This window comes from Petaurus breviceps, unplaced genomic scaffold (assembly GCF_028583685.1).
Source record: "Petaurus breviceps papuanus isolate PSGF00001 unplaced genomic scaffold, PetGlider_PUasm1.0 689, whole genome shotgun sequence".
NCBI classification, from domain to species: domain Eukaryota; kingdom Metazoa; phylum Chordata; class Mammalia; order Diprotodontia; family Petauridae; genus Petaurus; species Petaurus breviceps.
Genome location: NW_027186458.1, coordinates 6,049,515 through 6,074,379, shown reverse-complemented (window position 1 = coordinate 6,074,379; position 24,865 = coordinate 6,049,515). Strand labels below are relative to the sequence as shown.

Genomic DNA, 24,865 nt, shown 5'->3' with positions numbered 1-24,865 from the left:
TTCCCTCCCTCCCTCCTTCCCTCCTCCCTCCCTTCCTCCTTCCCTCCATTCCTTCCTCCATTCCTTCCTTTGTTCCTTCCTTCGTTCCTTCCTTTGTTCCTGCATTCCTTCCTTCCCTCCCTCCCTCCTTCCTTCCTTCCCTCCCTCCCTCCCTCCTTCCTTCCTTCCTTCCTTCCTTCCTTCCTTCCTTCGTTTCTTCATTCCTTCCCTCCCTCCCTCCTTCCCTCCTCCCTCCCTCCCTCCTCCCTCCCTCCTTCCCCCATTCCTTCCTTCGTTCCTTCGTTCCTTCCTTCCTTCCTTCCTTCCTTCCTTCCTTCCTTCCTTCCTTCCTTCCACACAAATACTCAATGGATTCCTCCTGTGGAGGAATAACACCAGGAAGAATATTTAACTTTATTCTTAAGGCATTTTTTTTAAATCAAAGAAAATCACAGAATGTTGGCAAGAGAAGAAACCTAAAGTCGCCGAGGACTTTTAAAACAGCCAATCATTATCATTACTATTGTTGTTGTCATTATTATTATTATTTTACAGGGATGATTAGGCAAAGCTGAATCCCCTTGGCCTTGGCAATCTCTGCTGTCCATTAGACATTGGGTCACAATATCATCACTGGTGACACCAGGCATTCTCACAACTAAGTAGAAAAGAGTCCTCAGAGCAACAGTTTGGTACTACGGTCCCCCCAGGCCTCTCTCACTTTGCATACCCTCTGAGTCAGCAAGAACACCACAAGTTGACCTGTATTTAAAGAGATCAAAGAAAAAAAGGAAAGGACTCATATGTACAAAAATGGCAGCTCCTTCTGCAGTGACAAAGATCTGGAAACGAAGGGGGTGCCTGCCCGCTAGCTGAAGAATGTCAGAACAAGCAATGGCATGTTAATATAATGGAATATTATTGTGCTCTAAGAAAGGATGAAGGGGATGATTTTCAGAGAAATTTGGGAAGATTTGTATGAACTGATACAAAGTGAATGAATGGAACCAGAAGAAGAATTTATATAATAACAACCACATTGGAAAGACAAACAACTTTGAGAGACTTAGGTACTCTGATCAACACAATGAATAACCATTATTCCAGGGGCCCCAGTAATGGAGCATACTACCCTCCTCCTGACAGAGAGGTTCTGGATGCAGGAGACTGAATAAGACACAGATATTTTGGGATATGGCCAATGCAAGAATTTCTTTTGCTTTGCTATACAAAGGAGTTTCTCTCTCTCTCTCTCTCTCTCTCTCTCTCTCTCTCTCTCTTTCTCTCTCTCTCTTTCTCTCTCTCATTAGGGAGAAGGAGGGAGGAGAGAAAACAAATTGCTGCTAATTAAAAAGTTAAATAATTTTTTTTCATAAAAATAGAACAAAGTGGTTGCATCTGTTGGGAATTTTGAAGTTCAGGACTTCCTTTAATGTTGCATCCAGAAAAATCCACGTTTCTCTGCTTTTTTGGGTCCTTCTGAGACATGGCTTGGACTGCTTAGCTTAATAAACAGTGGAAAAACTTTATTAAATCACTTGTGTGCAGTGACAGCTGGCTCTGCTCTGGAGTGGACATGGCTAGCATTAAGACATTTGGGGTCAGAGTCTCAGAGATTTAGAGTTGGCAGGGATCTCAGAGGTCATTTAATCCAACCCTCTCTTTTTACAGATGAGTTAAATGAGGCCACAGGGGAGCTAGGTGGCATTTCAGTGGGTATGGCGCCAATATGGGAGTCAGGAAGACTCATCTTCAAAAGCTGAAATCTGGCCTCAGACACGTCCTAGCTGTGTGACCCTGGGCAAGTCACTTCACCCTGTTTGCCTCAGTTTCCTCATCTGTAAAATGAGCTGGAGAAGGAAATGGCAAACCAGTCCAGTGTCTCTGCCAAGAAAACTCCACAGGGGGTCAGAGTCAGGCACAACTGAGTATCATAACTGAAGCCCAGAGAAAGTGACTTGCTTAGACTATGTATACAGGTAGTGGGTAAAAGTAGAATTTGAATCCAGGTTTTCTGACTTTAAATCCAACATAATTTCCACAGCACTAGTCCAACTTTAAGACCCCTTGAGGGATCGAAAACCTGTTTCTACAATAGACGACAAGTTAGGGTAGGCTAAATTAACTGATTCTGTCCTCATTCCATGTTATGACAGAAGACTGCTGAATGTTGGCACAGGTGGCACCTTAGAAGTTGTCTGATCCAACCCCCTCACTTCACAGATGAGGAAATTGGAGCCCGGGGAAGGAAAGGTCACACAGATGGTAATTTGGACAATGGAGACTCAAATTCAAAGTTCTACCTCCTCTACTATCCTGCTGTAATGACGGAGTGGTTGAAGATGGATTCAGCGAAACAACCACTACTCAATCAGTTCTCCCTCTTTTTGAGAAAAGGGTAGGGAAAGAATCTTCTTTCTTCTATCATGACCCATTACCAAGAAAATACAGGAGGATTTACCTGCTGAACAGAAGAAAAACAGTACTGGGCAGGGCTAAGCACTGATTGCAAGGTATTAGTTGGCATCTCTGAAATCACTTTGTCACCCTCATGTTGGGTCAAATTAGCAGTTAAAAAGGTGACATATGTCTTATGTTGTGGAATAGTGGAAAGGACATTCATTTTAGAGTCAGAGAACCTGGATAAAATTGTGTCTCTGCCACATATTAATTGTATGTGACCTCATGCAGGGACCTCAGTTTCCCCATCTGTACTAAGGAGCCCAAGCTAGAAAGCCTTCAGGTAGTGATGGCTACATGTCTGTCATCTAGAGATATTCACCTTAGATCAAAAACCCTTCACCACCCTTCCTACCTCCCTACCACAAAACCCAATAAAAATCAGCGCAGCTGGTCCCTGTTTGGGCTGCATCCCTCTATTCTCTTATGATCCTATTCAAGGAACTTATGATCTTCTGAATCAAAGTGCCCCTGCCTGGTTACCTCTCCCCTTCAGGGATTTGTTTCCGCCCCAAGAAGGTAAGCAACTTGAGGGCAGAAAGGTGTATTTCATTTTGTCACAACTAGAGTCTACTATCCTTGATAGTACAGGCTTTCTATTTGTACCCTAAGCACAGTGCACGGCACAAAGAAATCACTTCAATGCTTTTTCATTCATTCATTCCAGGATTTCATTGCATTGCCAACACCTAGCTCACTGCCCTACACACAATAGGCTCTTAATTAATGTTTGCTGGATGGGGAGGGATAACTGTGCTGGATCTACTCAGGTACATTGGGTCTCTGTCTCTTTCTGTCTCACTTACCTACACACACCTACCCTCCCCCCCAACAAATGCATACCTAAAATTAGTGACATTTTCAACCTTAGAGGGAAAAAAAAGATCTACCTAGTCTATTTTCCTTTTCATTTGAAATCCACTAAAACCAACTGAGAAGTCAGAGGGATGTCCACAGAACAGATTTTACCAAGGATTTAGAGAATATGAAAGGATTCTCTTCTAAGTGACTACATTTAGATGGGTTTGGTTGAAATCAGGTTAGCTAGACAAAATAAATGACAGACCCTCAAACCATGTCTTTAGCAGAGGTGATAACTAACAGTACCAGGAAGAAAGACACAAAATGATTCCCGGTCTAATTACAAAGAAGCCTCACAATGTCCCTGCTTTGTTAATTTAGTGCAGGTACTTTCCCATATTTTGCCAAAGTAAGAAAACATCTCCTGGGCGTCAGGAAGCAAAGCCACAAGGAAACGCTGGCTGCCAGACAGCAGGGTTGGCTCACCTCATCCCTGTGGTTCTTGATTGGCATGCAGAGGATGCTCTGGGTCCTGTAGCCTGTGATTTGGTCCACTTCCGCATTGAACCTTGGATCCTAGGAAGAAGAAATAAATTGAATTAAACAACCTGCTGGTACAAAGATGGATTTCCTCTTCTGGGGTTTATAAGATTAGAAGAACCTAACCTCCTCTTTACCTCATTAACATGAGCAATGCTTCTGGCACTGGAAAATCCATCAGAATCCATCAATTGATACCCTCTTTGACAGGAAGAAACTTAAGAATGATTTTTCAAAGTTTTGGGAAATACAAGCAGTCACGAACAGAAACAAATGCTGACGAATACAATTTGAAGAGGCCTGAATTCACTCACCCAGCTGGTCCCAGACACAAGGGCCATTTTTAGTCTCATTTAAAATCCAGCAGTTTCCAGCTGTGAGCCTTCCCAATCCCCCTCCTCCAGTTAACTCTCTCCACCTTTAATGGTTGGGTCAGTACTCAGGACAGAGGCAGTGTGGGATACTAGAATGCACATGGGCACTCTTTTTTTTTGTCTTCTTTTGGAGGGGGGAAGGCTTGCCTTGGACTTGTCCAAGGTCACACAGCTAGTAAGTGTTAAGTGTCTGAGGCTGAATTTGAACTCAGGTCCTCCTGACTCCAGGGTTGGAACTCTATTCACTCTGTCACCTAGCTGCCCCACACACTGGCATTCTATAGGCAGTCTGAGGACCTGGATTCAAATTCCATGGCTGTTGCTCATTGCCTAGAGGACTTTGGCAAAGCCACTTACTCTCCATGTGTCTCAGCTTCCTGGATCTCTGAGGACCCTTCCAGACCTGGATCTATGTTCTATGTGTGATACTGGAGGAGTAAACTAAGCTCTCTGTGCCTCAGTTTCCTTCTATAAAATGAGGGGGTGGTCTTAATGGTTTCTGCCAGCTCTAAATGTGGGAATCTGTGAAGAGTGATGTCTAGATCTGCCAGTATCTCACTAACCATTTTCTCCATTGTCTGTTGCCTGTGGGTGATTTTTCAGATCGTGCTTTCTCATGATCGATATATGTCATTCTCATTACTTTATTTTCACGTCTTGTAGAACTACTAAAATTCATGGGAGCGTTTTAATACTAATGTTCCTCCACTAAGGTTCTATGCATGCCTTCCTCCATTCTAAGGTTCTAGAGTCTAGTAGCCCCAGGCTCTCAGGGGCCATGTCGAGAGCCCAGTGATGAACTAACATTTGTTGTCCCAGAATCATCAGAGCTGATTTGGAGAGGTCCATCCCCAGGTGGTTCCTGGGTGGTGAACAATTCACTAGTTACTAAGTCCTAGAAGGATAGAGATTTTGATTGATAAAAGGAATGTCCACCTACATGGGATGAATGCCTTTTAAGCATAGAAAAGTCATACTCAAAACTCAAGAGTTCTTTAAGTATGGAAGTGCATTAAGGGTGAGCTGAAGGCTAATTCTGAGTTTCTGTGTATTAAATGATTCATGTGTTGCAAATTCAGGGGAGAAAATGGGGGAAGTTTTGATAATAATACTAACAATGCCTGACATTTCTGTGACACCTAACAATAGCCCTGTGAGGGAGGTTCTGTTTGTCCTCACTTTAGAGACGAAGGACCTGAGGCTGAGAGAAGATGAGATTTATAGTGGGTCCCATAGCGTGGAATTAACAGAAGCAAGATCTGGACCCAGCTTTTTTGGTCAGCCCTCTATCCACTATGACGCAACCTCTCACCATCTAGAAAGGCTTTAAATAGATGGGGTTTTCAAGAGTTCTTTGAAGAGAAAGTATGGTACCATGGATAAGGTACTAGACAGGGAGTCAAGAAGGTGTGCGTTCAAATTCCCTCTCAGAACTTAGTAGCTGTATGACCTCTAAGATCTTCCAGATCTAGAGCTATGATCACAACTGGAGTAAGAGAGAGAATTCTCAATAAAGACAATCCACTTGAACACAGTCCCTGCCTACCGAACCACACATCCTAATATTCCTCTGGCCATCACTTCTCATGGTCACATCTATATGCCCTCACTGGAATGATATTGGTGACACATCTCATAGAAGGTGTGAATGGGGGGGGGCAGGGCAGGACTGTTTCTAGAAAAAAACTCCAAGCCTTACCAGCTCCATGGATTCAAGGCACCAACACAGCCTGATTTTTTACACACCTTTTGAATAAAATTCTCAACTAAAGATATCTGCGTTTTTGTTCTCATTCAGTTCAATCTCAAATCACCGTGTTTGAGAAAGTCACTAATTAACATTATTAGGACTATTTTTCAATCTATCATGTGCAACAACTACCTACTAGCCTTACCAGGATTGGCTTTTTAAAGCCAAGAAAGACCTCAACATTCAATGGTTTGTTATGCTAATCATTTAGATTTTCCCATCAGACAATTTATAGTTTCTGCCACTTCCTGGTTCCCAAACCCCCAAAGACATTTATTTGTGTTTAGGTTCCAAGCACAGAAGATAAATGTTTATAGGATCATGAGATCAAAACATTTTCAGAGCTTGAAGGGAACTCCAATGTCGGGTTACCCAAGAGCTAGCTTAGGCCCAGGGAGGTAGTGTCTCTCTCAAGGTCAAATTGGTAATGAGGAACCAAGCCAGGACTTCTGGTTTGAAATTCTATGAGGGGTTGGGGGTGGCAGGGAGAGGCTGTTTATGACTGCTTCTCTTTTGCTTGAGGACAGGGACTGTTTAGGTCAACTTAGGATTTGCTTAGAAGCTGTTCATATAAACCACTCAAAACAACACTAATGAATCATTTCCACATTCCTTCTTAACACTGCAAGTAGATGGAAGCCATCCAGCTGGGTTTCCAGTCACTGCCAGGCTGTATAATGTGTCCATGGTATGGCATCGCCAGGCTTCTACTGAGCTCAGAGCTTATGGATTTTCCTCCAAGCCTGGTATTTATTTTATGTCCAAGCATGTGTACATGTATTCACATATATGAGCATGTACATGGGTATAGATGTAAGTGCATGTACATAGAGATCAATGACAGGCTGTGCTAGGCACTCAGAATAAACAGTAACGCACACAGACAAAGAAAAAGGCCCTGGTCTCAAAAAGCTCACAGTCTAATAGGGGTGTGTGTGTGTGTGTGTGTGTGTGTGTGTGTGTATGTGTGTGCTCTCAAAGCCTCCATTCAAGAGGGCTCCCAGGGCAACAAATTCTTCCTTTCCCAAAAGCTGCTGCCCTCCTTGGAGTAGACTCCACTGAGCCCCTTAGTGATGGGTACCTTTCTCCCCTTATCTCTTTCCAAGTTTTGTTTGTGTGTTGCCTTGTCCCCAGCAGCTAGGTGGCCCTGTGGGTAGGAGCGCCAGACCAGACTCTTGCTGAGTTCAAATCTGGCCTCTGACACTTACTAGCTGTGTGGCCCTGGTCAAGTCACTTCACCCTGTCTGCCTCAGTTTCCTCATTGCTAACATGAGCTGGAGAAACTGGCAAACTATTCCAGTGTGTCTGCCAAGAAAACCCCAAATGAGGTCACAAAGGGCTGGACACGACTGAACAATAACATAGCCCATCCTGTCTCCCCCCCATTAGATTGTAACATCTGTGAGGGCAGGGGCTGTCTTCCTTTTTCTTACTTGTATCCCCAGTGCTTTGCATAAGGCCTGCCACATAGTGTGTGTTTAAAAAATGTTAGTTATTGTACACACAGACACACAGACACACACACACACTTCTAAAACTCTTAGTGTAGTTTTTAGGCTATTAAAGCTTCAATTTACTTGTAAATCTTTTGTTTTTACATCATCCTTTTAAGATATAATTTCCCCTGTCCCCACTACCCACCAAATGAACCCTTCCCTACAACAAAGTTCAATAGTGACCACTAAAAGCATCTGTAGCACTAGGTACCCACGCTGCCTTTCTCAGACAAAAGGAGACACAATGCTAGTAATGATAATATAATGACAATAACAATAACACTAACAATGATCCTGGTGCTACCACAACTACTACTACCACCGCCACCACCACTGATAACAGTATCTACCTCTCAAGGTAGCTGTAAGCACCAAAGCAGATAAGTCAAGACCTAGCTAAATCTTAGCTTTTGATCAGCCTCCCCTTTCTGGTCATGTCCTTACCAATTGTCTTGCTGCCTTGGAGCTCTGGTGCCCTGCTTGGTACCTTCCTTACCCAGATGACAGTTTCATTAAAGGCACAGCCATGCTTTTCCTCACTCCCTGCACTCCAGACACCTCCTCTCCTTGCCCCCGTCTCCTATGCCTTCCTTTCTATGTTTCCTCCCCCACCTCTGGGACCAGGAATCAAATGAACCCCGCCACTGTTCCTGGGAGGAGTGTGTAAATCTAGCTGCCTGAAGGCTCTCCTCACTCTCCCTGTAGCTTCACCATCCCTGTGACTTTGCTCTCATTCTTTTCTCAGGCTCTTATGTTCTGGCTTCCCACTTCATCCTTCCACCCAAACAGCTCTCTCCAAGGTTACAGCGATCTCTTTGTTGCCAGATCCAATGGCCTTTTCTCAACCTTCCTTCTCTTTGATCCCTCTGCAGCCTGGGACACCACTGATCTCCCTCTCCTCCTCAAAACTCTCTTCTCTCTAGGTTTTCAGGACACCCACCCATCTCTCCTGGTTCTTCTCCTACAGATCTTCCCTGGCTTCCTGCAAGTCCCAGCTTCTACAATTTGTACCTTCTACAAGAAGCCTTCCCAACCCCTTTCAATTCTAGTGCCCTCCCTCTCTTCACATTTCTATTTATGCTGTATATAGCTTATTGGTACCTCTTTGTTTGCTTCTTGTCTCCCCAGTTAGAGCATGAGCTCCTTGACAGCAGGGACTGTCTTTTGCCTCCTTCGTATCCCCACTGTTTACCAGTGCCTGACACATAGTAGGTACTCAATAAATCTCTACTGAGTGACCAGACCAAAGTGCCTCTTCATGGCTACCATTGCCCTATACTGTTGTTTCACCCTCTAGAATGTAAGATCCTGGAAGTCATGGATCAGTCTCATTCCTGTATTCATATCCTTAGAGTCTAATACCATGTACCCAGCACATAGTAAACATTCAGTAAATGTTCTTTGGATTCATTCATTCATATTCTGCTTTCTACAAGAAACCACTGCAATGTCACACTGCTGTGCTCTACCCTCACATCCTGCTCTGGGGCCCTACACTCCTAATTGAGAGAGCTCACCATGATTAGTCTGACCTGGACCCATTCCCCAACTTCCAGGTCCTCTTCATTCACTCGTTTCATCGATGTCTGAGTGCTTTCTCTTCTACCTCCAAAGTTTACTTCCTCCATCTCCATGCCCGTAGCCCCCACCCTAGTTTCAATCTTCATGACTTCTCACTTAGACTATTGTCATAGTCTCTTAAGTGGTCTTCCCATCCCTAAACCATCCTACACATGGCTGCCAGACTGACCTTCCTAAACAGAGCAGGCTGGTTACATCCTCTGACCAACTAAAAAATCTTCAAAAACCAACTCAAAAAACCAAACTCCTAAGGTTGGCATTCAACACCTTGGTCCCAACTTAGCTCTCCAGACTCACCCAATACTACACCATTTTGCTCCAGAAAGAGGGTTCTCTTTCCTTCTTCCTTATTGCAACCATCTTCCATGCCATTCGTGTAGCCTGTGCCTTGACTATCCTTTCCCCCTCCACTTCAACTGCTGAAAATTCCACCCACTTTTCAAAACACAAATCAAATGATCCTTTTTCCTGGAGTCTTCTCTATACATAAGCCAACCAGAAGTTTCCTCTCAATCCTGTGAGCTATTGGAGTATCTCAGCCCCTTCTGCATTCTACTCCATATTTTGTTTATTTGCATGGATATCTTAGGGAGGTAGTATAGGGCAGTGGAGATTAGCCACCTTGAAAACAGGAAGACCTGAGTTTGAGTCCCATTTTCAACATATCCTGGCTTTGTGATCTTAGACAAGCCACTTAACCTCCTAATCCCTAAACTACTCTACAAAAATGAAGGATGCAGAGAGTATGCTGACATCCTGGGAGACTGAGTTTCAAAAAATCTGAGGTCTAGCCCCTATCTCACTTTTCCCTGCTAGACTGTAAGTTCTTTGAGGGAAGGGTCTGTGCCAGATAAATCTTGGTATTTTTCTCAGAGCCCAGTGCTTTACACGTAGTATGACTTCAGTATAAATATCTGGTCATCTTCCCAAAGAGAGAAGCACCGCAACTATGGACACTGTATCTTCCGTGGTTTCTGCATGGTTCAAAGGGCCTTCCATTTTTGTATCCCATGGGTGTTAGTTAGTTGGTACAGTGTATATCACGTTGGACTTGGATTCAGAAGTATCTGAGTTCAAAACCAGTCTCAGGCACTTTCTAAATGTGTGACCTTGGGCAAGTCATCTAAGATCTCTGAGTCTGTTTCCTCATCTGTAAAATGGGGATAAAAATAGGACTGGTTACCTCCCAGGGTGGTTGTGAGAATCATATGAGATAGTATTGGGAAAGTGTTTACTTAGCAAACCTTCGAGTGCTATGTAAATGCCAAGCTATCACTATGATTATTCTTAATGATTGTTGTGACACTATTGGGATTATTCCTAAATGAAGAAGGGCCATACTTGCTACTTTAACTTTTTTTAAGTTGACTCTAATAATCTTGGCTGGGAGGTGTGAGGTGGCCATGGTTCAAAAACTTGAAAATTACTCCTACAAACAACCAATTCCAAGGTAATTAGATCTATTCAGAAACCTGGGTCAGGGTTAGAAGCCCTTTGTGCAGCTGGATTATTTTCTTCTGAAGGCAGAGTAAAAAGCCATTATCTGATTCTATAATGTAAACAACATGTAATTACATGCACTCAGATAAAGAATGAGGATATCAAAGCCAGAACAGCGGTGCCAAGCCCTGTCCACACATCAAAACCTCAGTGGCACGTAGGGGTCCACAGATCAAAAAGCACGTGCAGACTCTCCCCCAGTGGGAAGACCCATCTGGGGTCCCACAAAGCATCCATCATGCTACCAATGCCAGCTCACTGCCATCGAGGTCCCATAATGCATAGGATCATAGGATCACTGCCATGGGCTCAGGGGTTCTGAACGAGGCTTACATGGACTTTTTTTTTCCTTTAATATTTCTCTACCTGTATTTCAATAGAATTGCTTTCCTTAGGTAATCAACAAGCATTCATTGTGTTTACCATGTGCCAGGCACTGAGCTAATCCCTGGGAATAATCCAATTTTAAGCAGATAGTCTTTGCCATCAGGGAGTTTATATTCTAATGGGGGGAAACATTGTTTTGTGGGATAGTCCTACGTACTTTATTTCATGCATTTTTAAAATTGGAAGGAAGTTAAATGGCACAGTACCTACAGTATTGAGTTTGGAGTCAGGAATACTTGAGTTCAAATTCAGCCTCAGTCACTTACTAGCTGTGTGACCCTAGGCAAGTCCTTTAATCTTTTCCTCAGTTTCTTCATCTGTCAAATGGGAATCATTATAGAGGCTTACCCATGGTTGTTGTGGGTATTACATGAGATAATATTTGTGAAGCAGTTTGCAAAACGTAAAGTGCTATATAAATAACAGAAAGCTTTTATCTGAGGACATTATTCTGGAAAGGGGAACATGGGCTTTATCAGACCACCAGAGAGGTCCATGACACCAGAGATATTTAGAATCCCTGTTGATATAGCACTGGGCCTAAAGTGAGGATGACCTGGGTTCAAATCCTGCCTCAGACATTTGCTAACTGTGTCACACCTGGCAAGGGGATTCACTTCTCTGGGCCTCAGTATCTTAATCTGTAAAATGAATGGGGTTGTACTTGCAGACTTCTCATGTCCTTTCCGGTTATAAACCTATGATCTCCTGGCCCTTTGATGCTCTAGCCCTGATTCTCTGCTTGTTTCCATTTGTCTCTGTTAGGCTAGACTTAGGTAAAAAGCAAATCATGGAATAATAGTATTTAGGACTATAACAACCCCAGAAATCATGCAGTTCAGTCCTGTTAGGCTTAAAAATGCAGGAACTTCTCCCACAGAACCAACAAAAGAAAGAAGAAAAGGAAAGCACTCCGCATAAACATTCCGAGTCCAGCAAAGCAGAGCCCGCAGTGGCCATGAGCACAAAGCTGCGTTAGTCTCTGCATTTTCTGCTCCTTCCCTCTCCGTACGATGTTAGCTGCATGTTTCTTCTTCAGCCTTTCAGACTCATGGGTCATCCCTGCATTGAGCAGCTTCTTACGTCTTTGGCAGGTGACTTGTTAGAATATTGTTATTACTGTGTATACTGTTCCCCTGGCTCTGCTCACTTTACTTTGCATTAGTTCGTCCAAGTCTTGCCAGGTTTCACTGAGACCCTCCCCTTCATCACTCTTTCGGTATTACAGTATTACATTCACATACTACAATTTCTTTAGCAGTCATCCAATAGGAAGACAGTTCCTTAGTTTCTCATTTTTAACTGCTATGAAAAGAATCTGTGTGTACATGTGTACATACACACATATGTACATATGCACACATATATGTATGTGTCTATCTGCATATACATAGACTATTTATGTGTGTGTGCAATGTAGGTATATGTGTTATACTCCATGTGTGTGTATGACACACATTTTTTTTTTTACATGTAGGCCATTTTCCTCATTCTCTAATAGCTGTATCCCTGGATCAGACTGTGTGTACCTGGGTCAGGTACTTTTTGCCAACCTCAAGATTTTACTGGTGAAGAAACTGAGGGCTGGCTCACTGAAGTGACTTGGCCAAGATGAAAGAGGTGGTCATATGACAGCGCCAAGATTTGAACCCAGGCCCTTTGACCCCAAAGCCAGGCTCCACCTACTTCCTTAAATGCTCATCACAAGTATAGCCCAAAGTCTTTGCTACAGAGCAAGGAGGGGAGATGAGGCTCCAGAGGGCAGACAGGAACCATTGTGGCCAGTGAAAGACAATTCTGAGTCCTCTGTCATGGCTCCTTTCCCAACAAACTGCCCTGGAAATGAATCCTGCTCTTTTCCCACATCTTTCCTGACTAAAGAATATCAATGACCACCAGCATGTCAGTTCCATCTCCCTTGGACATGAACACCTACTTAAATGATTGCCACACCAATGCCCTCCAAACTTTGTCCACTAGTGCACCCCTATCAGATAAAAAAAAAACCCAACCTTTGAGTACACAACTCCAGTATGTGTATATTTACTTATTCACAATTACAAACATTGACTACTGTGCTAATAATTGCATAGATCATAAAACTTAGACAAAAACGGAAATTTAAAAAGATGAGATAAAGATAGAACGTCGTCAGCAAGGAGCCATGAGGGTTTACTGAGCAGGGGAGTGGCAATGTCAAAGCTGTGCTTCAGAAAAATCACTTGGCCAATTATATGGAGGGTGGATAAGAAATGGCAGCGACCAGGGACAAGGAGACTATCGGGGGCTACTTCGATATTCTAAGTAACAGCTCATGAGGGTCTGAACTAGGGTGAGGGCCGGGTGAGTAGAGAGAAGGGGATGGATATGAGAGATGTTGGCCAGGTCTTGACAGCTTAAGATTTGAGGAATGAACATGTAGGAGAAGAAGGAATGGGAACCTGGGTTCCTTAAAGGTTAGAGGCGCTGACGGTAAGAAACAGGTTTAGAAAAGGGGAGTGCTTGGTGGACCAGAAAATATGTAAAGAGATCAGCCCTGTGGATCACAAGCTGTCTACACTTAATCATTGTGAGTGACTTTTTCTCCCTCCATCTAATAATGTGTGAGAGGAGTGTAATTATTACTTATTTACACCAGGGCATAGAACTCCATAGACCATAGAACATGGTCCTCCTGCAGTGAAGTGAACTGGGTATATGGGTGTTGGGAGGAGATGTGGTTGTGTTGGAGACAAACTCCTCAACTGGCTGTTTTGAGGTAGGGTGGAATGAGACTCATTTTCCTACCTTCTGATTGGTTGACCACAAGCCCCACCCATTGGGGTCAAGCCATGGAGAACACTGACTTAGAGGATAAAACCCTTTGGAAAAAAATGAAGGTTTTTCTTCATTGACTAGTTGAAGAAGGAAGTGTTTGGTGGAAAGTCAAGCAAGGTCTGAAGCAGGAATTCTCTCACTATTGGATCTGAGCTGATTATGCTTCCTTTTCAACTTTAGACAGTCTTATAAGTCTAGCTTTTTCATGAACTTAATCCTTAATTTCCCACCTCTGTGCCTTTGCAGAAGCCATTCCCCATGCTCAGAATGTGCTCCCTCCTTATCTCTGACTCTCAAGAGTCCTTGTCTTCCTTCAAAGCTCAGTTCAGGTAACAACTCCTGCCCTGATCACCCCAGTACTTAGGACTCACTCCCTCCTCAATTCTTCTTGTACTGTATTTATCTGCACACATATTATGTCTCCCTAGTGTGATGCAAAGTTGGTGTCTTTGTCTTGCTGGTGCCTAGGACAGAGCCTTCCCCAGAGGAGATGCTGAACAATATTTGTTGAATGAAATGGAATCCAGGACAATTTCCCCCTTTCCCCCACCCATCCTGGGCATCTAGACCCTCATTACCTCATAGGCATCTTTGATGTTCAAGGGCTGCCCCAGAGCCGCCACATGCCCCACAATTCCCTTGTTCCATTCTAAGCGGATACAGCTGTTAGAAGCTTCTTCCAGAGTGGAGCCTTCCGCAACATCAAACAGGCGACTGATAAGGAATTTGTCATTGGAGCTGTCCTCACAGACCAGGAAAAGGGAATAGCGATCAGCAGAGATCAGCCCATGGATGTGCAAGAAGATCTTGTGACAAAGCGCTGTGACATCCAAGTGACTAGAGATATCCTTCACAAGCTCCAAGAGCCTCGAACACTGGTCTCCTGTGTCAGCACCAAAGCTGGGGGGCTGCAGAGGCATCTGTTCCTTCTTTGCAGAGTCACAGAGGAAGCTCACAGTTCCTTCGGCGTCCTTGACAACAATGGGCCGGAGCGGCCTGTCGAACTCTGAGGCTGAGATCTTCCTGGTGGGGGTGCCAGGGGCAGCGGTCTCAGCACGGGGACTCTGCTGAGCTGGACAAGAGCAGGACTCCGTGTGACCTCTGACTCCTTCCTTACAGACTGGAATAGGATGTATTCTCTCAGCAAACCATGCATTGACCATTTCTCTGCAGAATGAAATAGTTAAAAAAAAATGATTCAATATTTCAAAGTGAGGAGGGAGAGAGAACTTAACTCACATTTAGGAAAACTGATCAGAGAACAGACAATTAAGTATTTGATTTACCAGGAAATATCCAATCAATCCATAAGCATTTATTAAGCACTGACTATGTGCCAGGAAAATAAAGGAAGGGAAACAGAGACACCAGTACAACTCAAGGGATTTCTCTAATGCAGAAAGGAGAGCATATTTGCTTCAATTAACATTTCAGTGATATTAACTCTCAATTACCCATACAAAGATTATTTAATTATAACCCAGAATACATCTAGGCTGCCTCCTCTACAATCATTTGGTTTTTGCTCACGGCATAAAGATGGAATTTTAATATTAACCTCAGGAAAATGTGATTAACAAGGCAAATCCAGTCAGGTTAAGCCTAAGGATTTATTCCAAAATGAAATCTCAGTGACTTTTCTAAAAGACTTCTGCTGTTTTAGATTATCTGTTAGGGCATATAAAGTGGGGTGGAGGTAGGTGAGACCATCACAAGGAAACAGAACACTGCTAAAGTTGCAAATGAAGAAAAACATGCGTGCAATAACTACATATGTTTCTAATATATTCTTCCGTTAAACTATCAAACATAATAAGGTGTGGATATGAATCAAGGCTGATTTCTTAAATAACCAAGATTTGTGAGTTTTGCCCCTTCAAAGTAGCTATGGACAAATATCCCATTAAAACTGCTCTTGCTCAGCCCTCCCTCCCCCTTTTCTCTTGCTTAGATCAGAGCCAATTTACAAGATGTAAAAGAACATTATTGTGAGTTAATAGTCACCACTCATTTTTCACCTGGATTGATCATTCACCTCAGTTCAGAATGTCTTTTGTTTATTTCCAAAAATCAAAGCTTGCCTAAAAAGAGCAAAGTGGAATGTCAATACTGAGGACATCCCAGGGAATGTGTTAGACTTTTAAAAAATGTGATATCATTTTATTTTCCATTCCAAATTCTCTCCTTTCTACCTCCCTCTACCCCATCCATTGAGAAAGCAAGACAAAGTCCATCACAAATATATATATATATATGTATATGTATATGTATATATATAGTCAAATAAAGCAAATTCTTGCACTAACCATGCCTCTATATACATACATGTGTATACACACACATAAGCTTCAATTGACATTGAGTTCAGCTCTTTATTTGGAAGTAGAAGATTCTACTGTGTTGATGAGAGCTACTAAGCCTTTCACAATTGATCATCTTTACAACGTTACCATTATGGTATAAACTGTTCTCCTGGCTCTGCATTTTGCATCAATTCATACAAGTCTTCCTAGGTTTTTCTGAAACCATTACCTTTATCCTGTGTTACAGTACAATAGTATTCCATTACATTCATATACCACAAGTTATTTAGCCATTCCCCAATTGGTGGGTGTCCCAACAGTTTCCGACTCTTTACCACCACAAAAAGAGCTTGAGCTAGAAAGTCTGAAAAAAAAATCTAACTGAAGGCTAGTGGAGGAATACAGAAAAGATACACGTGCATGGAAACAAATGGATTCATGAATTTTTCTAAGAATGCCTTAAGCATTCACTATGTGGCAAGCCCTGTGCTAAGCCCTGGGGATACACATGCAAAAGTTAAGACTGTTCCTGATCTCAAGGAGCTTATAATGTAATAGAGGAAGTGCAGCAGTGGCTTCGGAAGGTATTTTGGTTTGGCAAGGATGGTTAGTGAAGCCTGAAGGAAATGCTGTCACACCTTTACAAGGACCAAGGGCCAAACTGATTTCATTGTTTATCAGTTCAGAACTTAGAAAAGGAGGGTGACGATGCAATGATATGTGGAGAAAATTTGAGGAAGGAAGGAAGGGAAGAAGAAAGAGGGGAAAGGTATGTAGGGGGAAGGGAGAGAGGGGGGGGGGAGGGAGGGGGGGGGGAGGGGGAGGGGGGGGGGGGGGGGGGACAGAGAGACGGGGACAGAGAGAGACAGAGAGAGAGACAGAGAGACAGAAAGAGAGAGAGAGAGAGAATGAGAGAGAGAGAGAATGGGGGGGGGATAGTATAGAGGCGGTGTACTATACACTGCATGACCAAATGAAGAATATGAATGATCGGCAAACTAGAAGAGACACAAGATATATCAGCAACAGACAACTTCAACTCTGGAGACACCTTATAAAAGCCCCCTCCTGCTAACAGCAGGGCACCTGACAAAAGTCTGGCTTCCACCTCCTAATAGGCAGGTGAAACAACAAGTAAAAATGCTGCTCTGACTTTTCACAAGTTAATGGGATCACAGATTCAGAGTTGGAAGAGTAAGGACCTGGATGGTGAAGTGAATGGGACTGGAATAGTGGGAAAAAATGCTATACCATCTTCAGACCTGTGATAACTAAAAAGAATGCTGTATATAACCTGAACAAATGAACTCTAGGCTTGAAGAACACAAATTTTTCATAGTTTCTATAAGCATCAGATACAAGCACATCCTCTGAGACATCAAAAATGAAAAAGGGGCAAAAGGGATGGGAAGTTCTAAAATATGAAATTCTACAATGTCAGTGATGGAGAACATAACAGGAGTGGGAGGAGAACATGTAAAGAGAGCAATGTGATTGCAAAGGGAGCTCAAACGAGAGTACATTTTCAACAGTCATTTACAAGATGTGTAAAAAAAAGGACAGGCAGCCTAATGTTTATAGATGGCAGCACTGTCCAACTCCTCCTTTGATCTTCTCTACAATGGAAAATGGTTTTCAAAGTAGAAATGAAAGATCTAACAGGGTTGAGAAGGGACTGAAATCTGAGAGGGGTAAAAGTCAACAAGAGAGCAGACCTAGCTGCTTTAAATGGCCCAACTTTCTAGCCTGAGAATTACATTCCCAAAGACTAAACCAATTTGGTGTTATAGCTAAATCAATGTCAGCAATCTTTGAGTAACTGGGCAAAATGGGAGAAGAAGCTGGACAGATGATGCTCTGATCTTGACAAGAGAAAGAAAGGTATAAATCACACATATAAAGAATGTGTCAATATAAAATTCTGCAAATATTTATTAAATGAGTGGCTTATAAGCACTTAAAAGCAAAAGGGTGCTATTAGGCCTACACTGCAAAGAGAGTAAGGAGAGAAGAAAAGGACCCACAGGTACAAAAATATTTATAGCTGTTCTTTTTACAGTCACTAGAATCGGAAACTAAGGGAGTGCCTATCAATAGTGGAATGACTGAATAAATTGTGGTATATGAATTTACTTGAAAACTATTGTGCCATAAGAAATGAAGACTGATAATAGTTTCAAAGGAACTGGGAAGATCTGTGTGAACTGATGCAGAGAAAAGTGAGATGAACTATGAGAACCATTTATAAAATAAGAACAACACTGGAAAAGGGGAACAGTATTGAAAGACTTGTGAACTGATGACACAATGACCAAGCATAATTCTAGAGGACAACTGATGAAGCACACTATCTAGGCTCTGGACAGAGGGGTTACAGATATGGCCAACATGGGAATTTGTTTTACTTGAGTATGGATGCTTTGTTCTTCTTCTTTCTCAGTGGGGGAAGGGGTAGTTAGAAGGGAGAGAAAATAAATGATTAACTGAAAAAGCTGAAAAAAAATTAATTTAAATTAAATTTTTTTAAAAAGAGGAAGTGGTGATAATTAGGAACCAGCATTGATCCACTATAACAAAGCAAAACAAAAAAAAAAAAATCCGAAACCAAATTAACCTTTCTCTCTATGTATGTATATATGTATATTGCATATATACATATGCATGCATACAAACATGTGTATGTGTATACACACAAGAGTCATAGGACTGTTGGAGGACAGCCAGGCTATACACATAGTTTATCAAGATTATGGTGAGGCATTTGATAGTTTCTTCTGCTATCCTTATGAATCAGCAAAAAAAAAAAAAAAAGGTGAATTAATGACTATATAGTTTGGTAAATTTGGAATTGATTCAACAACAATGTAAAAAAAAAAGGAAATTAATGTTTAGAAACATGTAGGTCTCTATCTGGATGCCATATGGTTCTGACTTGGCCCTGTCATGCGACCTAGAATAGGAAGTTAGCACAGAGATCAATCAGTCCAAACTTATTCCCTGACTCCATTTTGTAGGTGAAGAAACTGAAGCTCAGGATTTGAATCTAAGTTGTCTGATTTCAAGTCTCGTGGTCTTCCTGCTTCCCCATAGTGAGCTCTCCTGTTAAATATTTTTAATCAATGATTTAAGGGACATAATTATGAGATCTGGAAAAGACACAGGTGCAGAAGAACTAACTAATTCTTTTTATAATAGAATGAGAAACCTAAAAGATCCTAATGAATTGAAAAGATGGACTGATGAAGGGGCAGGGAAGGATAAAAGCATTTATTAAATACCTACTGTGTGTCAGGTATGATGCAAAGCACTTTATAAATATGATCTTATTTGAGAGGTAAGTACTATTATTATCCCAATTTTGCAATTGGATAAACTGAGGCAAACAGAGATAGAAGATAAAATATATTAAGAAAAAACAAAATTTCTATGAATAAAGTCATAAATTCCCAAGAAAGACGTTTTTATTTAACAAAAAACTGCTAGGAAAATTGGAAAGTCTGGAAGAAATTAGGCTTAGATCAACACCTCACACCATGTTTCACAATCCATTCTAAATGGGCATGTGACCTTAATATTAAATATTATAATATGCAAAAATGAGAAGAGAAATGGATCACATGTCTTTTACACTTATGGGTGGGAGATACAGTTTTAATGAAACAAGAGAAAGAGGTAATTACAAAAAGGTAAAATAGGTAACTTTGATTACTTGAAACTAAAAAGCTTCTGTACAAACAAAATTAGTGCACCTAGGATAAGAAGGAAAATGCTCAAATGGGAAAAATCCTGTGTATTAAATTTCTTTGATAAGGGTTGAATATCCAACATTTGTGAACAATTGATAGATGTATTTAAGACAACCCTTCCCTAATAGATAAGTGGTCAAAGGATGTAATCAAGCAATTCTTAAAAGAATCATAAAATATTCATAACCACATGAAAGAAGGCTTGAAATCACTAATCGTAAGAGAAAAGCACATCAAAACAATGCTGAGGTTTCACTTCACAGCATGCAAATTGGAAAAGACGATGAAAAGTGTAAATTCAATATTGGACAGATTAGGAAATAATAAGCACCTTAACACATTGTTGGTGAAGCTGTGAAATGGTAAAATAATTTTGGAAAGCAATTTGGAAATATTCAAATAAAGTGACTAAAACGTTAATTTTCTTTGAACCAGAGAATCCATTATTGGGCTTATACCACAAGGGGGCATTGATAAGAAGACAGTCTCCACATGCAACAAAATATTTATACTATTACTTTTTGTGATAGCAAAGAATTAGAAACAAAATTGATGCCCATCAGTTGGAAAATTAGAAACAAAATTGATGCCTATCAGTTGGAGAATGGCTATAACAAATGATAGTCCATGAATATAATGGAATATAACAGTGCTGTAAAAAATTATGTGTGAATACAGAGAAGCATGAAAAGATCTATATGAAGTGATGCAGAGTGAACCAAGCACAACCAAGAAAACAAGGTATACCGTGACTACAACAACTTAAATGGAGAGATACATACCAAAAAATTAAAAGTAAATGTAACAAAATTATAAAGATCAAACAGGACTGGAATGAAGAGAGATGAGAAGAAACCCCCCCAACCCACCCTTTTATGGAAAGGGAAGGTCCACAGGTGTTACACACTGAACCCGTTTTCAGATTTCTTCAATGTATCTATCAGTTGTGCTGATTTGTTTTTCTCTTAAATATATTATTTGTTTATATGGGATGGCCTCTGGGCAGGGAGAGGGGAGGGGGAAGAATACTGGAGTTAACTATGATGATGTAAGAAGCTTGTTTAAGTGATCCAACCATTCTGGAAGCAAATTTGGAACTATGCCCAAAGGCCTCTAAGACTGTGTATACCCTTTGATCCATCAATACTATTACTAGGGCTGTATTTCAAGGAGATCCATGAAAAAGGGAAAGCACCTGTAGGTACAAAAATAGTCATGGAAGTTCTTTTTCTGGGGGCAAAGAACCAGAAATGGAGGGGATGCCCATCAGTTGGGGAATGGCTGAACAAGTTGTGGTGTATAAATGGGATGGAATACCATTGTTCTCTAAGAAATGACAAGGGACCCTTAAAAAGGGCCTATGAGAATGAATAGAGGAGAAAAAAATATGAGACTTAGACCAGTGACCTGAGTGCAAGTCCTCTGATCATTCGTTAGCTATGTGAACCAAACATCAAATCCTCTGTTTGATATTCAAGGCTCTCCATACTGTAGCCCTTTTCTACCTTTCCAGTCTTCACACAATTTACTCACTTTCATGCAGTCTAGTTATACTGATGTCCTGCTTTGACCTTGGTTTGCGTCCCTTACATTTAGCCTAATACATAGCAAGAAGTTGATAAAGGGTTATTTGTTCTTGCGGTTTTTTTTTAAATTGATTAATTAATAACAAGTCACCTAAATTCTGTGAGCTTCAGTTTCCATTTCTATATCAAATGTGAGTAATAATAATAATTCTACCTACTTCTCAAGGTCCCTAGCCCCTGTACAAGCACTCAGCAAAGCACATGCATATTTGATATGAGACAACCTATGTTTCACTATACAGAAAATGCAATTTTCAGGAGCTCTTATGAAGACACAAAACACCCATATAGCTTATGAGTTCTCCCTGGAAGGTAAGTAATTGCAATTGGGCAAACCCTTTGACATTCAGATGAATCTCTCCTTTGACAGAGTGCCCCCTCAAACTCATAGTATCACTTTGTGGCTTACATTGTCTTCCAGGGAATAATATATCAATGAGATCCAAAATTCATTAAAGTATCACATCATTAATTTTTAAGTTTTAAAATATCTTACCTTTTATCTTTCAGGACCATGGAGCTCAATTTTATCCCCCTGAAGGTAATGGTAGTAGCTTTGATTTTTACAAAGTACTTTATGAAATTGATATCATTTTGTTATTGTATTATTTCTATTTTACATATATTTATTTAATATTCATAAATTTTAGTTTATATTTATATAAATTATATTTTATTTTCATTTGTATATTTTATATTTATATTATATATTTAAGTTATTTATATTATATTTATAAAATTTTATAATATTTATATAATGTCTTTTATATATTATCTCATTTTTGCCTTACAAGAACCCTATAAAGTAGGTGCCAAAGATAGAATTATTTCCATTCTATGATTGAGGAAATTGAGACTCAGGTAGCTAATGACTTGTCAAAGTTTACATAGTGAAGTGATAAGGCTACCATCACTGACATAAGGTTTGGATATATTGTTGTTATTCAGTAGCCTTTCATTCGTGTCCAATTCTTCATGACCCCATTTGGGGTTTTCTTGGTAAAATACAGAGTGGTTTGCCATTTATTTCTCCAGCTCATTTTACAGATGAGAAAACAGACAAACAGGGTTAAGTGATTTGTCCAGGGTCTTAAAAACTAAAAAATATCTGAGACGATTTGACTTCAGGATACATGTGTGTATACATACACACATGCACATATATGTATACATGCATGTATATGTGTGAATGTATATACACATGTATACATACACATATAAATATATATTTATAGTGTTATTCAGTTAAAAATCATAGTTAAAATAAAATCCTAGGGGATCCAGTTTGCATGAGATTAGTGATTATTTTTGTAGATGGAAATTACAAGACATTAAATAAGTTTGATTTTTTGCCTCTTTATTTTCTGATTGAGTTCATAGAATCATAGATATAGTTCCAGAAGGAACCTCAGCGACAATCTATATCAATCACCTCATCTTATAGATGAAGAAACTGAAGCTTGAGGAGGTTATAATGACTTTCCCAAGGTTGGACAAGTAGTAAGTGGCAGAATCGGGATTTGAACCAAATCCTCTAATTCAAAATTTTTAAAACGGACATTCAGGTGAAGGACAAGGAGTACATTAGAGCAACGAAAAGGTAAATTTCACATTTCTGTAATGATAATTTCTTTAATAAAATATGTAATAAATTTCCCAAGACAATTATTAAATACAAAACAAATGACAAGGGGATGGGTTCAGAAAAACTTGGGAACACTTATATGAAGCAATACAAAGTGAAGTGAGCAGGAGCAGGAGGACCCTGTACACAGGAAGGGCGATGTTGAAATGGTGACCAACTTGAAAAGACTTAGTGACTAATCAATGCAATGACCCATAATTCCAAAGGAGTCATGATGAAAAAATGCTATGCACATGCAGAGAACTGATGAACTCTTCAGTGCGGATGGCGGTATTTATTTTTTCCACTTTATTTTTCTTGCCATTTTTTACGTAACATGGCTAATACGGAAATAAGTTTTGCATGTTTTAGGGAAGCTAGGTAGAGCACTAGATAGAGTGCTGGGTCTGAAGTCAGGTTGACTCATCTTCCTGAGTTCAAATCCAATCTCAGATACCAGCTTTGTGACCCTGGGCACGTCACTTAACCCTGTTTGCCTCGGTTTCCTCATCTGTAAAATGAGCTGGAGAAGGAAATAGCAAACCACTGCAGTGTCTTAGTCAAGAAAATCCCAAATGGTTTCAGGAAGAGTTGGACATATCTGAAATGCCCCAACAACAACAAAAAATGTGCATGTCTTCACATATATGATGGATATTTTATTGCTTGCTTTCCCAATGGGTAGCAGAAGGGCCAGAGAGAGGGAAAGAATTTGGAGCTAATTTTTTAAGTGAATAAAAATATGTATTTTTTAAAAAGCAAGAAAAAATAAAACCTTGCACTTAAGTACAGATATGGAACAGGCTAAACTGCAGTTGTTGAAAAGATGAATTAGGAATTTGAGATGACTACACCCCTAACAATATGCCAAGGCTAGCACGGCCATTCTTAGACTGCAAGAATAGGAGGGCCTGCAGGAGGCAGGAAAGAATAGCCCCAGAGTACTGTGCTTAGGTCAGATAACACTTGCAGCACTGAGACCATTTGTGGAAACCATATTGCAAAGGGGTCTTGGCAAAGTGGGACGTACATTAGAGCCATGCATCCAGGAGGGTGCAACAGAGGATGGTAAAAGAATGCAAAGCCACTGCATATAATGAAAGGTTGACAGAACTGAGGGTGTTAATCAGGGGCAAGAGGTGGAGCAGGCATAATCACTATGTCTAAATATAGGAAGCTTGTCCTCTAGAAGAAAGACTGCCTACATTTTATAGCACGAGGGGGCAAAATAAGGACCAGTCGATTAATTAATCAACTAGCATGGTGGTGCAGTCGATAATGTAGGGCATGAGGTCAGGAAGACTCTTCTTTCTGAGTTTCAATGTGACCTCAGACACTTACTGGCTGGAAAAAGCACTTCACCCTGTTTGCCTCAGTTTCTTCTTCTGTCAAATGAGCTGGAGAAGGAAATGGCAAACCACTGCAGGATCACTGCCACAACCCCATACGGGGTCATGAAGAGTCAGATACAGCTGAAACAACGAAGCAACAACAAAGCATTTCTAATGCCATGGCTAATATGTTCCAGGCAGTGTTAGAAGGTAAGGTTAACAAAACAAAACAACGTGAAAGTGCCTGACCTCAAGACACCTTCGTTCTAACAAAAGGAAAACATGCACATAAATAAATATGCACACACAGTATATGCAAAGGAAGAGGTAGAAACTGAACTATGTGTAGAGTTCAGCAGCATTGCAACAATAAACTCTGAAAGACTTAGTAACTCTGATGAACACAATGATCCACCACAATTCCAGAAGACTTATAATGAAATGCTATCCACCTCCAGATAGAGCTGAAGGACTCAGAGTAAAGCCTTTCGTTTCTCTCTCTCTCTCTCTCTCTCTCTCTCTCTCTCTCTCTCTCTCTCTCTCTCTCTCTCTCTCTCTCTCTCTCTCTCTCTCTTTCTCTCTCTCTCTCT

The 24,865-nt window shown here is 40.9% G+C and overlaps 1 protein-coding gene across 4 annotated transcripts in view; it reads right to left on the bottom strand.

Moving 5' to 3' along the window:
• PDE5A (phosphodiesterase 5A) overlaps positions 1-24,865 on the bottom strand; it is a 201,371-nt gene that overhangs the window by 144,474 nt on the left and 32,032 nt on the right. For all 4 annotated transcript variants that reach the window (XM_069104889.1, XM_069104892.1, XM_069104890.1 and 1 more), the window contains exons 2-3: positions 14,264-14,852; positions 3,727-3,816 (exon numbers count right to left, since the gene is read on the bottom strand). In XM_069104889.1, the coding sequence (XP_068960990.1) occupies positions 3,727-3,816; positions 14,264-14,848 (675 nt within the window). In that variant the 5' untranslated portion in view covers positions 14,849-14,852. The remainder of the gene's footprint in view (positions 1-3,726; positions 3,817-14,263; positions 14,853-24,865) is intronic.